General features: G+C 49.5%; 2 protein-coding genes across 7 annotated transcripts in view; one reads left to right on the top strand and one right to left on the bottom strand.

The window, feature by feature from the left end:
* The window catches only part of Brap (BRCA1 associated protein), a 34,482-nt gene extending 33,045 nt beyond the window's left edge, over nt 1–1,437 (bottom strand). The window contains exon 1 of the mRNA XM_052755268.1: nt 1,189–1,437. Within this exon, the coding sequence (XP_052611228.1) occupies nt 1,189–1,270 (82 nt within the window). The 5' untranslated portion in view covers nt 1,271–1,437. The remainder of the gene's footprint in view (nt 1–1,188) is intronic.
* Nucleotides 1,438–1,553: 116 nt separating this feature from the next.
* Nucleotides 1,554–14,061, top strand: part of Acad10 (acyl-CoA dehydrogenase family member 10) — a 42,062-nt gene continuing 29,554 nt past the window's right edge. For 5 of the 6 annotated variants that reach the window (XR_008222028.1, XR_008222029.1, XR_008222030.1 and 2 more), the window contains exons 1-3: nt 1,647–1,774; nt 5,731–5,930; nt 13,093–13,241. Coding sequence is in view for 2 of the 6 variants with exons in the window: in XM_052755267.1 (XP_052611227.1) it covers nt 5,744–5,930; nt 13,093–13,241 (336 nt within the window). In the remaining 4 variants the exon portion in view is untranslated. The other variant, XM_052755266.1, reaches the window with a different exon arrangement.

Here is a 14,061-nt window from a genome sequence, read left to right as displayed (position 1 = left end):
AAACATGGGCTGTTCCAGTGAAATCATGTACTTAAAACAAACCCCCAGGAATAAAAGGCCTCCCAGAATGTTCCACGGTGACTATACCCAGATGAACTACCGTAAGTAGCAAGCACCCCAGTAAACTGAGAGCCTATGCTGTGGCCCAAATGCAAGTCTCACGAATAAACGGCGTTTCCAAGACCCTGAGACAGGACTGAAACACCCTTAACACCAGCTCTGAGGCAGACCCCAGGCTTGTCCAGCGGGCACTCACCCCACACCACCCAGCATACAGGAGAAGCTCTCACTCTTTTTTATCTTTGTTGCATAAATGACTTCATGATTGGGCCTATGAAGATACCTGGATCTGCCTAATGCCAACTTTGTTGACTTTCAGAACTAGCGGTCACTTTGAGCCCTTGAAAGATGCTTGTAACCTCGAAATACATCACACTCCTTCGAGTACAAATTGCACACCAGGGGAAGACCACCATCTTCCACTGCTCCTCTAAATGCTGGACTCACGGAGGGTGTCCAGTGGTGCCATTTCCCGTGAACAAGCGTCATCCCGGCTCTCCAAGCCAAAGAAGTCTTCCTGTTTCCCTTTTCCATCAACTTATCACAATGATTCCGTGTGCCACAAATTAGAGACCACGTCTAATTCTCCGCACGACGAAGCTCTGACACATAACCAAGCCATCACCCTCCCACACACCTTTTTTTTTTTTTTTTTTTTTTTTCCTGTTTGTTTGTTGGGACAGGTTTCCCTGTAACCCAGCCTGGCTTGTGGTTCGCCGGTCCTCCTGCCTCGCCCTCGGGAGTCTCTCTAATCTCCTGAACCAATGTCACCAGGTAATGTTTGGACGATCAAGGGAGAGTCGGAGCTGCACGGCCCACGAAGGAACGTCAGATTCCCCGGGCCCAGCTGGGTTAGCATCCCCGTTCCAGCCACTCACACCTAACTTTAGGCAAATCATTTCACCACAGGCCTGTCTGCCAGTCTGGAAAAGGCACCGAGCATCCTCCCCCCCACCACCACCACTCCACCCCCAGGCCGCGCGTTCTCGCGGCGAAAGCGTCGGGGGGGGGTGGGGGGACGGACGTCGAGCCAGGGGCACTTGGTTCCCCCCGGGGGGGGGGGGGTGGCGGGGGCAGGTGGAGCGAGGGCGGCCGACCCGCCGGCCCTGCGCGAGGCCGCGGACTCACCGGCGGCGCTGAAGCCGAAGTCGGCGGGGACAGGCGAGTGACCCGCGAGCTCCAGTCGGATGACTACCAGTGACACACTCATAGGGCAGGCGCTGGTCGGCGTGGGCCCCGGCGGGATCAGGGAAGGCTGCGGGCCGAGCCCAGAGCCCGAGCGGCCCGCGGTGGGCAGCGCCGCCACCGCCTCCGACCCGCGGCCGCCGCCTCAGCAGCGGCAGCCCTCTCGCGCAGCCCGGCCGAGCCACAACCACCTCTACTTCCGCCTCCCGGCCGCCGTCTCCGACCCGCGGGGTCGCGCACGCGCATGCGCCAGCGGGAAGGAGGCGCGGCCCCCGCCCCCGCCCCCGCCCCCCGCCCCCGGCGCGCATGCGCCCTCCGCCGCCCGAGGCTGAAACTTGGCTGGACGGACTCCTCCGAGATTGTTGGAGGAGAGAGTGCTTTGGGTCGGTGCAGAGCGTTCCGGGCTCTTTTTTTTTTTTTTTTTTGCGTTCGACCCCTCGCTTCTTGCGTCCCGCCCACGCTCCGGCAGGGTTCTCCCGGGCTTTTTGATTTCCTGGGTCTTCGACCTCAGGGTCTTAACTTTATGCAGGTATGGCGATGGGATGGTTAGGAACGCAGGGGCTTCACAGGTGACCACTAGAGCCTGACACTGCGGGGCTTTGTGGGATACCTTCGCAGACACGGAAAACAGACCCTGGCCGGATGACCTTCAGCTCTCGTGCCATCTGAGCTAGTCGTGGCGTTAACACCGCACGTTTGTGTGAAACGAAACGCTGTGTGGAGACAGGGATAAGCCGTGAAGCCTATAGGTTGTGGTTGAGTTTGGTTTTGTTTGGTTGTTTTGAGACAGGGACTGGTGTAGCGCAGGCTGGTCGAACTCTGTATGTTACAGAGGATGTCCTTGAACTTCTGATCCTCCTGCCTCTTCCACTTCCCCAATGCTGGGGTTAGGGGCTTTCTTCTGAAGGCTTTGTGCTAGACATGGTAGCAGGATAGAACTCAAGAATTGTCCTCCATGCAGTTGCCATAGTGAGCACACACACACTGAGGAATGTGCTTCAGTGGTAGAATGCTTGGGGTACATGCTCTGGGTTCAATATTCAGTATACACACACAAGAAAAAAAAAAGAGAGAGAGAGAAAGAAAAAGAAAAGCCAGCTAAAATCAGTGCATATATGGAAAAAAGTGACAGGTTACTCTTCTATGTATATGCTGTAATGTATGAAATGTGAGAGAAAACTACAGAAACTGTATCTGTGACAAGAACACACGATATATGCTAGACCCTGTGTACTATGTCTCACACCCTGTGAATGCCAGGGTTCCCCAACTTCTGCTCACATTTTTGGGTCCTGATAACCCTTTGAGGGTGCATGTCTGTCTGTGAACCATAGATGTCAGTAGTCCTCTCTCCTGCTAGTGACCAACAAAAATGTGCCAGATATTAGCAAATGTCCCCTCTGGGGTCCAGATCACCCCCCTGTGGACAAGCCATCCACACAGACCATGTGTCAGTCGCAGACATGCCTTTTATGGTGCTCAGGATTGACCTGTGGCCTTTGGCATGCTAAGCACATGCCCTGGTGCTGAGGCACACCCCCAGCTCAGGTGGGAGATAAACTTGATAGCTTTACATTCTTTACCTCAGGCTGTGGGGACCCTGTTTTGCAATAGGTACTGTAATTGTCCCCATTTTACAGAGGAGACACCTGAGGCGCAGATAGAGGATTGTGCCTAGAAGCTCACTCTCAATAGGTAGCAGAGCCGGAATTTGAAACCAGAAAGTCACCGCAGGTCAGTTATGTCTTTGCTCAAACCGTCTCTGTAAATATATAACAATGCGCTGTGTGGATGTTTATGAAATTATAATTCAGTAAGTCTACATTATTCTAACCTCATCATTCTGATTGACAAGGGGGCAATAAGTCTTCTTTGGGGTGTAAAAGATGACAGATCCAGAGCTAGCATCGTCAGCCAGGAATGGACAAGCTGTCCCAGCTCTGTGGCTGTCAGCCACTGTAGTGTGTCCCTAGCCCCTCCCTCCCTGCATCAGTCTATCCCTCTCCTTCTTCTAAGGCAGCATTCAAGGCTGTCCTGCCTCTGCCTTCTCAGTGCTAGGAGCTCAGTCATGCATCACCACTCCCTGCGGTTCTCTGGTCTACCCTGTTTATTCATCCTTCAGTTCATTTATCCTGAGGAGCTGCTCTGACTCTAGAATCAGTCCCGAGCCCCAGGGGATGGATGTCTCAAGGATGCTTAAGACAGTTCTTGCCTTACGGAGCTTTGCTATAGGAGCAGATAGAGAGAGCAGTTACCCTGTGATGGGGGTAAATGCCGCACTAAAGGTATGGAACTGTAAGGGTGAGGGTGGGAAATAGCCCACCCCAACCCTGCCAGAGTCAGCTTGGGAAAAGACGTAAGATCTGCAGGGAAGAAGGCAAGGCTGAGGTGTGGAAATGAGTGGAAATTCACCAGGCAGATGAAATAGGGGAAAGGGCCCTGGTCTACCAGCACAGCAGGTGCCAAGGCCCGGAGAGGTAAAGTGCTTGCCTAGTGTGTACAAAGGCCAGCGTTGGGTTCCCAGCAATCCCCAGGACGCAGGGGTGGTAGCAGAAGCCTGTCATCTCAGCCTGCCTAGACTTTGACCTTGGCACGGAGAGAAGTGATACTGAAAGAAAGCTCAGCAGCCTTCAGGTTTGCTTTGTTGGTGGTTTTCCGAGACCGGGTTTCCTCTGTGTAGTAGCTCTGGCTGTCTTGGAACTTATGTCGGCCAAGCTATCCTCGAACACACAAATAATCCACCTGCCCCTGCCTCCCAAGTTCTAGGATTAGAGGTGTGCGCCACCACGCCAGGCAGGTTTGGGGTTGTTTTGTTTTTTTTGAGACAGGGTTTCTCTGTGTAGCCCTGGCAGTCCTGGAACTCACTCTGTAGACCAGGCTGGCCTTGAACTCACAGAGATCCGTCTGCCTCTGCCTCCCAAATGCTGGCATTAAAGATGTGGGCCACCACCACCCAGCTGAGTAAATTAATTTTAAAAAAGATAATTTTTTATTAGATTGTGTGTGTGTGTGTGTGTGTGTGTTCACCTGAGTGCAGATGCCTGGCGGGTCAAATTTTTGATTAGTAAGTACATCATGCCATTTTTAATATTTACCACTTTAGAGTCTTATGTTAGCTGGGTAGAGAGGTCGATGTGTGCCTGCCATAGCAGATACCTGGGGAGGCTGAGGCATGAGGATTGCATAGGTAGCAGAGCAAGACCCATCTCAAAAATAAAGGAGATAAAAGATTCCTTTTTCAGGTTTTTGGTTTTTGTATGTTGGTGAGTTCCTTTGTTTCTACTTGGGGTGTGTTTGTTTGTTGGTTTGTTGGTTTAAGATAGGGCCTCATTAGGTAGCCCTGGCTGGCCTGGAACTCACAGAGATCCTCTGACTCTTCTCCCCAGGGCTAAGATAAAAGGTGTGCATCAGCAAACCCCAATAAAAGCCTAATTTCTTATGCTTGATTAAGAAGACCTCCAAAGTTAGGAAACTTGGTGTTCTGGTGAAGGGATCCAGAGACAGTGTGCTTCTGAGGGCTCTGGACCCAATCGGTGAATTGACCCCTGATGGATTCATAATGTGATCACGTTGTTGGGAGCTGATGCATCTAGAGAGGTGGGGCCCAGGCGGAAGAAGCAAGTCACTGGTATATGTCCTGGCCTCTTGCCCTGGCCATTTCCTATATTCTCTCTGTCTGTGTCCTGCTTGGCCATGAAGCAGATACCTTCCTGCCACCATGATGCTCTGGCCAAGTGCATGGAGCCGTGCAGCCATGGACTGAAGTCTTTGAAACCATGTGCCAGAACAAATCCTTCCCTTGTGCTGCTTCTGTTAGGGAGTGGGTCACAGCAATGGAAATGGTTACTAATACACAGCTTCTTTAAGTTGCCCAGACTAGCCTGGAACTCAACCAATCCTGCCTCAGCATCTCCAGTGAAGGTTTTAAATGGGGTTAAACCAGGTGTGGTGCATTCTTTTAATCCCTGCACTCTGGAGGCAGAGGCAGGCAGAAACCTGAGTTGGAGGCCAGCCTGGTCTACAGAGCTAGCTCCAGGACAGCCAGGGCTACACAGAGAAACCCTGTCTCTGAAAACCAAGGAAAAATGGGGTTACGTGTGATCACATCTGCAGTTCTGAAGGGTTCCTCTGGCTGACGAGGGAGGAAGGTTGGAAGGAGGTTTGCGAGGAGGCAGAGGGGCCGTCAGCGTCCCTGAAGAGACTGCTGCAGTGACAGAAGCCTGGAGATGGAGGTGCTCGGGAGGAAGAGCAGGCAGAGCTGAGCCAGCTGAGTCGGGATTAAGGAGAGTCAGGGATCAATACCCTTTTTCTATGAATATAGATGTTGAGGGGTGAAGGGCACCTTGGTGAAGTCATTGAGGCCAGCTGTGAGTGGGGCTCAAGTGTCCATCGGGCATCAGCGGAGACATGTGGGTGGCACCCGGAGTCAGGGATAGAGCCTGGATGGAAGCTCGATCAAGCTCCTTGTACCTTCTTCCCACACAGCCTCAGCATCACCATGAACATAAGGAAGCTTTTCCAGCCTTCTGCTCTCCACTGGGCATGGAGGACGGCTGCCATGAAAAGTACCCTGGGCAGGCAGCAGGGAGTCCTACGCTGGACACATTCTGGAGGCCGCAGCTACAGAGCCGTCATTTTTGACATGGGGGGAGTTCTAGTGCCTTCTCCAGGGACAGTGGCTGCTGGTAAGCTTGTTACTCTTTCCCTTTGGGGGGTTTGAAGTAGGAAAAGGGGGTGGTAGGGGAGACAGACAGGCCCTGGAGTCAAATTCTAAGCTCTGGTTAATGGCAGTGTTTAATGCAAATTCTTCAACTTCTCTGAGCCTTTGTTGCCTTGTCATTGAATTAGGGCTAATAACAGGCCCTTCTTTCTTGGGACTCAGGGGGAGAGTTAAATGATACAGTCTACAAAAAATACTGCAGCTCGGCTGGACGGTGGTGGCCCACACCTTTAATCCCAGCACTCGGGAGGCAGAGACAGGCGGATCTCTGTGAGTTCGAGGCCAGCCTGGTCTACAGCGCGAGATCCAGGAAAGGCGCAAAGCTGCATGGAGAAACCCTGTCTCTAAAAACCAAAAAAAAAAAAAAAAATACTGTAGCTCAGTTGGTAGAGCGCTTCCCCGGCATGCACAAGTCCCTGGGTTCAATCCCTAGCTTCTTATAAACCTGGTGTGGCATTTGGGAGGTGGCAGCAGAAGGATCAGGTGTTCAAGGTTATCCTCAGCCAAACGGCTAGTTCAACGGTAGCCTTGGCTATAGGAAACCTTGTCTCTAAAGAAATAACACATGGAGCTTTTTCTTCCCCCCGGCTGCCATGATGTGAGCCATTGGGCTCTTCCATGCCTTCCTGCCCATGAACTGAAGCCTCGGAAACTGTGAGCCAAGTAAGCCTTTCCTCCCTCAAAACTGAGTAAAACAAGTAATAGACAGAGAGAAAGCACACAAGCGAAATTCTCAACCATCGAAGCTACAAAACTGAAGCTGTCCCGGTGCATCCCTGCACCTCCCCACAGCCAACCCTCAAGCCTTGGTGTGCTCTGGGGTTTTTGTTGTACACCGTATGACTTCATTGTGAGCTCACAGCTTAGGTCAAAGATTGCCTAGGGTTTCCAAACAGGAGGCGGAAGGTAAAGACTTCAGGTGTTGAGGGCTGTCAGGTTTCTGCTGCAAACGCCTGAATTGCTGCCATTACAGAGCTAGAGCAGCCAGGGATGGCGGAGAGTGAAAGCATGGCTTGCAGTCCCCCAGGCGCTGATGGGATGGATTTTCGTGTGTCACACCGCACTCATTTTGTTGCGTTATGTTTCAGCTTCCTCAGAAGGTAAAGCCGCTTTCAGGCCGACAGGCCATAGCAAAACTGGCAGCGGTTAGATTTGGCACAGGCTTTGGTTGACGAAGCCCCGGCTTGAATGTAAAAGACACATGATGTAGCTCAGTGGTAGAGTGTTGGCCTAGCACTCACAAGGTCCTGGGTCCATTCGCATCACTGCAGGAAAACACGGGGGAAGAGGGGAGGAGAGGAGAACCCAAAGGTCCCAGAGCCCCTTCCCTGCCTGCCGTGGACCACACACTTGGGTTTTCAATGCAAGGAAAACAGGTTTCTTGTTGCGGACCGTCTTCACCCACTTCTAATTGTTGTGATAAACGCCATGACCAAAGGCAACTTGGGGTGGCAGGGAGTTGGCTTTATTTGACTTCCATGTCCCAGGCAGAGTCCATTATGGAGGGAAATCAGGGCAGGAACTGGAGACAGGAACCAAAGCAGAGGACCATCAGCCCAGAGGTGGCACCATTTACAGAGGGCGGGGCCCTGCTACATCAGTCACTAGTTTAGAAAACGCCCCCACACACATGCCTACTGTCTCAGTTGGGGTTTCTATTGTCGCGAAGAGACACCATGACCACAGCAACTCTTATAAAGGAAAACATTTAATTGGGATGGCTTACGGTTCAGAGGTTCAGTCCATTATCATCATGGGTGGGCCATGGCAGCATGTAGGCAGACATCGTGCTGGAGAGCTAGCTGAGAGTTCAACATCTTGTAGGCAACAGGAAGTGGTCTGAGATGCTGCTGTGGCTTGAGCATATATGAGACCTCAAAGCCCACTTCTATAGTGACACACTTCTTCCAATAAAACCACACCTACTCCAACTAGGCCACACCTCCCTTTAGTGCCACTCCCTTTGAGGGCCATTTTCTTTCAAATCACCACATTCCACTCCCTGGCCTCCAAAGCCTTGTAGCCATATCATAATGCAAAAATGCATTCAGTCCAACTTCAAAAGTCCCCATAGTCTACAATAGTCTCCAACTTATTTAAAGGTCTAAAGTTCAAAGTCTCTTCTGAGATTCATGGAATCTCTTAACTGTAATCCCCTGTAAAATTAAAATAAAAAATTAGATTGCACACTTCCAACACGTAATGGCTCAGGATATCCATCACCATTCCAAAATGTAGGAAAGGGAGCATATGGAGGAGGTAATGGACCAAAGCGAGACCAACTCCCAGCAGGGCAAACTCCAAACTCTGCATCTCCATGTCTGATGTCAAACACTCTTCAGATCACCAATTCTTTTCAGCTTTGTTGACTGCAACACACTTCTTTCTCTGGGGCTGGTTCCACTCCCTGTTAGCAGCTCTCCTCAGCAGGTATCCCCCGTCTCTGGCATCTCCAACATCATGGGGTCTCCAAGGCAATCAGGCTTCAACTTCACAGCTTCACTCAATGACCTCCCTAGGCCTCCGTTCAGGGACACCCCTGACACATGCCTGGCCTCAGCTAATTTCCTTAGTCATGATGGGAGATTCTATAACCCCTTACGTCTGTCCTTAACTCCAGAACCATGTGGCTGAAGCGGCCAAGTTCTGCTGCTTACTAGGGCTGGAACATGGCGCCCTTATTCAAGTTCAATTACATCGTCACCAGCTTTCTGTTTTCCACCTTCACTGCCTAGCCCTGGCTATTCTGGAACTTGCTCTGTAGACCAGGCTGGCCTCAAGCTCAGAGATCTGCCAGTGCTGGGATTAAAGGTGTGAGCTATCACACCCAACTCTAATCTTTTCTTTAATTCCTTTTCAAAAGTTGGAAACTTAGGTGGGTGGGGTCTTACCCTGAGATCACCACTCACTTTGGTCCATTTCTTAATCTGTTTATCTCCTTGAACACAGGATTTAGCTCCATTACACTTCCTGGTGCCCCTATTCTCAATCTGTACATTTTGTATTTTTGTTTGCTCAGCTTACTCCTATTCATTCTATGTCTTCATTAGAGTTACCACTAGTAAACATAGTCTATACTAGGCTGTTTTGAGATTTCCTCTGTCAAGGGAATTAATTCAAAACTCTTCACTTTAGTCTCAGGCAAACTTTTTGGACAAGGGCAAAAAAATAATCACATTCTTCCCCAAAATATCCCAAGAATGATTTCTAGGCAGCAGACTAATAGTCTTCTCCTCTTAAATCTCTTGAGCTACCCATTCCCCCACAGTTCAAATCACTCTTAGCACCACTGTCTTCCCTGTTCCTACTAGTGTGGCCCATTAAGCACTGCTTAAAGCATTCCACTGTTTCCTAACCCAAACTCCAAAGTCCAAATTCTTCTAAATAAAAACATGGTCCGGCCTTTTACAACAATCCCCCAGTCCCTGGTACCAACTTGTCTTAGTTAGGGTTTCTACTGCTGTGAAGAGACACCATGATCACAGCAACCCTTTTTTTTTTTTTTTTTTTTTTTTTTGGTTTTTTTCAAGACAGGGTTTCTCTGTGTAGTTTTGGTGCCTTTCCTGGATCTCACTCTGTAGCCCAGGCTGGCCTCGAACTCACAGAGATCCACCTGTCTCTGCCTCCCGAGTGCTGGGATTAAAGACGTGCGCCACCACCGCCTGGCCCACGACAACTCTTAAAAAGGAAAACATTTAATTGGGTAGCTCACTTACAGTGACTTACAGTGACCACACCTGCTCCAACAAGGCCACACCTCCCATTAGTGCCTTGGGGGCCATTTTCTTTCTAACACCCCCCCCCCCCCCCACAGAACAGTCTGATGGCAGCATTTTCGTAACTGGGGTTCTTGCTTCCCCAATGACCCTAGCTTGAATTAACTCAACATAAAACTAACCCAGCACAAGTCCATAGTTTATCATTTCTAACCCTTAGAGATTAACTAACTCATTTAAGCTGAACTGAATGAAGAAAGAAGCAAATCCGGCCGGGCACTCGGGAGGCAGAGGCAGGCGGATCTCTGTGAGTTCAAGGCCAGCCTGGTCTACAGAGTGAGTTCCAGGACAACCAGCACTCTTACTCAGGGCACACACCTAGTGCCTCTAAGGGAGCAGTCAATCTATGTTATTCTAATAGTCCACATTCTCTGATTGCCTCTTTTTAACATGTAAATAGGTCACTTAGATTTCTTTTTCTGTAAGTTCCTAACATTTCGTATATATATATATATATATATATATATATATATGTATGTATATGCAATTTATTTTATTTTATGTGCATCGTTGTTTTACCTACATGTATTATGAGGGTGTCAAATCCCATGGAACTGGAGTTACAGCTGCCATGTGGATGCTAGGAATTGAACCCTGGTCCTCTGAAAGAGTAGTCAAGTGCTCTTAACTGCTGAGCCATCTCTCCAGCCCAAGCTCCTGGTGTTTCTGCTGAACTTCAGTAAGAGCCTTTTGTCAGTTATATTGAGGAGCAGCTTTTGATGTTTTTGAAGATTTATTCATCATTTTTAATTTATATGCACTTGTGTGTGCCTGCCTAAGTTTATGTGTGTGCAGGTGTCTGTGGAAGCTAAAGTTGGGTCCTCTTCAAGAGCAGTAAACACTCTTAACTACTGAGTCATCTCTCTGCCCCCGCCCCCATCTTTTGATTTATTTTTAATATTTTTGAGAATTTTTTGTTTCTTTCCTTTTGAGAAAGGATCCATACTAAAATTTGCATTTTTAAAATACCATTAGAACCATCTGTGGGTTTTTCTGTCTTTATAGCTGTAGACTTTCAAGTCTTAGTTAAGAAATCCTTTTCTGCTGGGCGGTGGTGCCGCAAGCCTTATCCCAGCACTCGGGAGGCAGAGCCAGGTGGATTTCTGTGAGTTCGAAGCCAGCCTGGGCTACAGAGAGAGATCCAGGACAGGCTCCAAAGCTACACAGAGAAACCCTGTCTTGAAACCCCTACCCCACCCCACCCCCCCCCAAAAAAGAAGAAAATTCTTTAATTCTTTTCTACTTGGAAGGCAGAGGCAAACGGATCTCTGTGAGTTTGAGGACAGCCTGGTCTTCAGAGTGAGTTCCAGGACAGCCAGAACTACACTGAGAAAACCTGTCTCGAAAAACCAAAACAACAGCAGAAAAAGGAAGTTCTTTTCTAACACTTGGTAGACTGAGACAGGAGGATCACTGAGAGTTCAAAGCCAGCCTGGGCTACAGAGTGAATTGGAGGTCAGCCTGGGCTATAGACCCAATTGTACCAACCTCATTTATTTCCTACTCAGGCTAAATGAATATTGAGTGTATGGCTGGGGAGGGAGCTCGGTAGGTGAGGTGCTTGTCTCAGAGGCACGAGACTCTGGGCTATGTCCCTGGAATCCATGTGAAAATACTGAGTGCCGTGGCCTGTGTTGGTGATCCCAGCATGGGGTAGGCAGAGGCCAGAGGATCCCCGGGCTGGATGGCCAGCCAGTTTAGCCTGATTAGTGAGCTCCAGTGAGGGCGAGCCCTGCCTTAAAGGAGATGGATGGCCTTCCCGAGGATGACACCAGAGGTTGTCATCCTGACTTCACATGTGTGTGCGTACACACACACAAATAAGGGGAAGCATGTAAGTGCAAAGGAAACTTGCGGCCGTGCCCTCCGTTTCTAGTAGGTCTCAGAATTCTGTGAGTAGTTACATTGAGAAAGGTTTCTTGTTTTCCCTGCGAACACTTGTGTCTATGACCGTATCCATTGACGCCTGACGGTGCAGTAGAAAATGTGTACATGCACGCACACATTAGAGCATCCTGTACAGACTGCTCTCTACCTTTTTTCTCTACCTGGTAGGCTATTTTGCCAGCTTTTCCTTTTCATGGTGCCGGGATCTAAGCAGGTCCTGTACGTGCTAAGCACACACTCTACATTGGAGCCCTCCCCCTACCTCCTGCCCTTCCATACACATTCACGTCAGTAGGCGTAGGTTTATTCCCAGGGTGAGCAAGCTTTTCCTTGGAGGACTGTGTCAGTTTTATGAGCTGTACTGCCTCTGCCACAAGTGAGTTTCTGAGCTAGTCACCTAAGCACAGGTATGGCTGCATTCCAGGAAGACTCAGCAGGTAGGAGGCTAGGGTACGCCTCTCATAGGATGCTCGCTTTGTGTTCAATCCTAGTGAAGAAACAAAACCTGAGAAGCCAGAGAGACTGATGTGGCCCCTGAGCCATAATCATAACTGACATGACAAGCCCTTTATCCATACACATGAACCTTGCAAACTCTTTTTTTTTTTTTTGGAGCTGAGGATCGAACCCAGGGCCTTGCGCTTGCTAGGCAAGCGCTCTCCCACTGAGCTAAATCCCCAACCCGCAAACTCTCCTTTACCAGCAATGCCATGAACTTGTACATAACCTTCTCTTGCTTTGTAAATATACCTGGAAGAAATTCCTGAAAGTGAAATGAAGCCATCAAACATACATTGAGGAATTTTGACTGAAACTGCCAAATTGCTTTCCAGAGGCCGTACTTGTTTACATCCAAGGCCAGTACATGAGGGTGCCAGACTCCTCACATGCTTGCCAACTCTGGGGCGCACAGAAAGGCTATGCCCTTCAGAGTGCTCGGCGCTAAGGAAGCCTTGCGTGTAAGGCCTCGCTGTGTTCTGCGTGTGTACGCTCCCCTGACAATGGTCGTTCTGAAGCTCGCCCTTGCGTCTCTCTATACCTTCCCATATTGCCAAATATTCTCAAGACGCAGGCTCCACTTTCTCAGAAAAGGTGCTTCAAAACACAAGATATGGGCTGGAGAGATGGCTGGGTGGTAAAGCGCACCTTCTGTTCCTGCAGAGGGCTTGAGTTCCGTTCCCAGCCCCATGGCTCACAGCCACCTGCCACTCCAGCTACAGAGGATCTGATGTCCTTTTCTGGCCTCTGCAGGAAAGTCATGCGGGAGTGGGGCTGGGCCCAGAGCAGCCCTGCGCCCTGTCTGTGTTAGTCCTGTACCCTCCTGATGTCAAAGTGGGAGTCCAGATGTCCCAGGAGCACCAGCAGCCACCACAGTGATGCCACAGGACCGGGGGCAGTCACTCCCACGCTCCCCAAGCCCCAGCCATTTCTTGTTCCTCATTCTGTGAATGTTGTGACCTACAGAATGGGAGGTGCAGAATCGTGTTCCTTCTGGAACTATAGTGAAGGCCTTGATCAGAGACGGCGACAGCGGACCCTGGATGAGGTTTATGAGAGGAGAGATGACTACAGAGGCCTTCTTGGAAGAATTTGGGAGAGTGTGCTCTGAAATCGTGAGTGATGAACATTTCTCTCCCTGTTTCTATCTCTTCTCCTTTTTTGGGGGAGGGGTGCAGAGACAAGGTGTGTAGCCCACAGCAGCCTTGAACTCACTCTGTAGCCCAAGATGACCGTGGACTCCTAATCCTCCTGCATCCACCTCCCAGGGACTTAGGTTACAGGCATGAGCCCCCATGTCTAGCTTTTTTATATTTTCCTTTTTGCCTCGAATATGCTAGCATTCTGCTGTATATTGATTTAAATGTATTAAAATTAAAACCTAATAGCCTATCTTTCTGTTTTTAAGCTACTCCTTCCATGCCGGGGCATTTCAGCTTTGAGTTTGAGTATGAATAAATAACTGTGCCCTTCCCTGTAAGCTACAGTAGACACTGAAACACCAGCCATCAGCATAATGGCTTGAGCCATAAGCTTACTAAATCAATAAACATTGGCCATCTTCTCTACACTATGCACTATTCTAAGCTTTTCATTTACAGTAACTTCTATAACCTTCACAGTTCCACTGAAATACAATTTAAAATATAGTAAATAAGTTCCACGGAAGGACAGTATGATGGTGGACACCAGTGAAAGTGTGTTTGTTTAATGCTGCCGAGTCATATGCTTAAAAATATTTGCCGGGCAGTGGTGGCGCACGCCTTTAATCCCAGCACTCGGGAGGCAGAGGCAGGCAGATCTCTGTGAGTTCGAGGCCAGCCTGTCTGCAGAGCGAGATCCAGGATAGGTATCAAAACTAAACAGAGAAACTCTGTCTCGAAAAACAAACAAACAAACAAACAAAAAATTTACAGTGAACCTTGCAAGAAAGCG

Source organism: Peromyscus californicus, unplaced genomic scaffold (assembly GCF_007827085.1).
Source record: "Peromyscus californicus insignis strain IS unplaced genomic scaffold, ASM782708v3 Scaffold_2__1_contigs__length_46816999, whole genome shotgun sequence".
NCBI lineage: Eukaryota > Metazoa > Chordata > Mammalia > Rodentia > Cricetidae > Peromyscus > Peromyscus californicus.
Note: the sequence above shows the minus strand (reverse complement) of the source record. Positions and strands in the feature narration are given on the sequence as shown.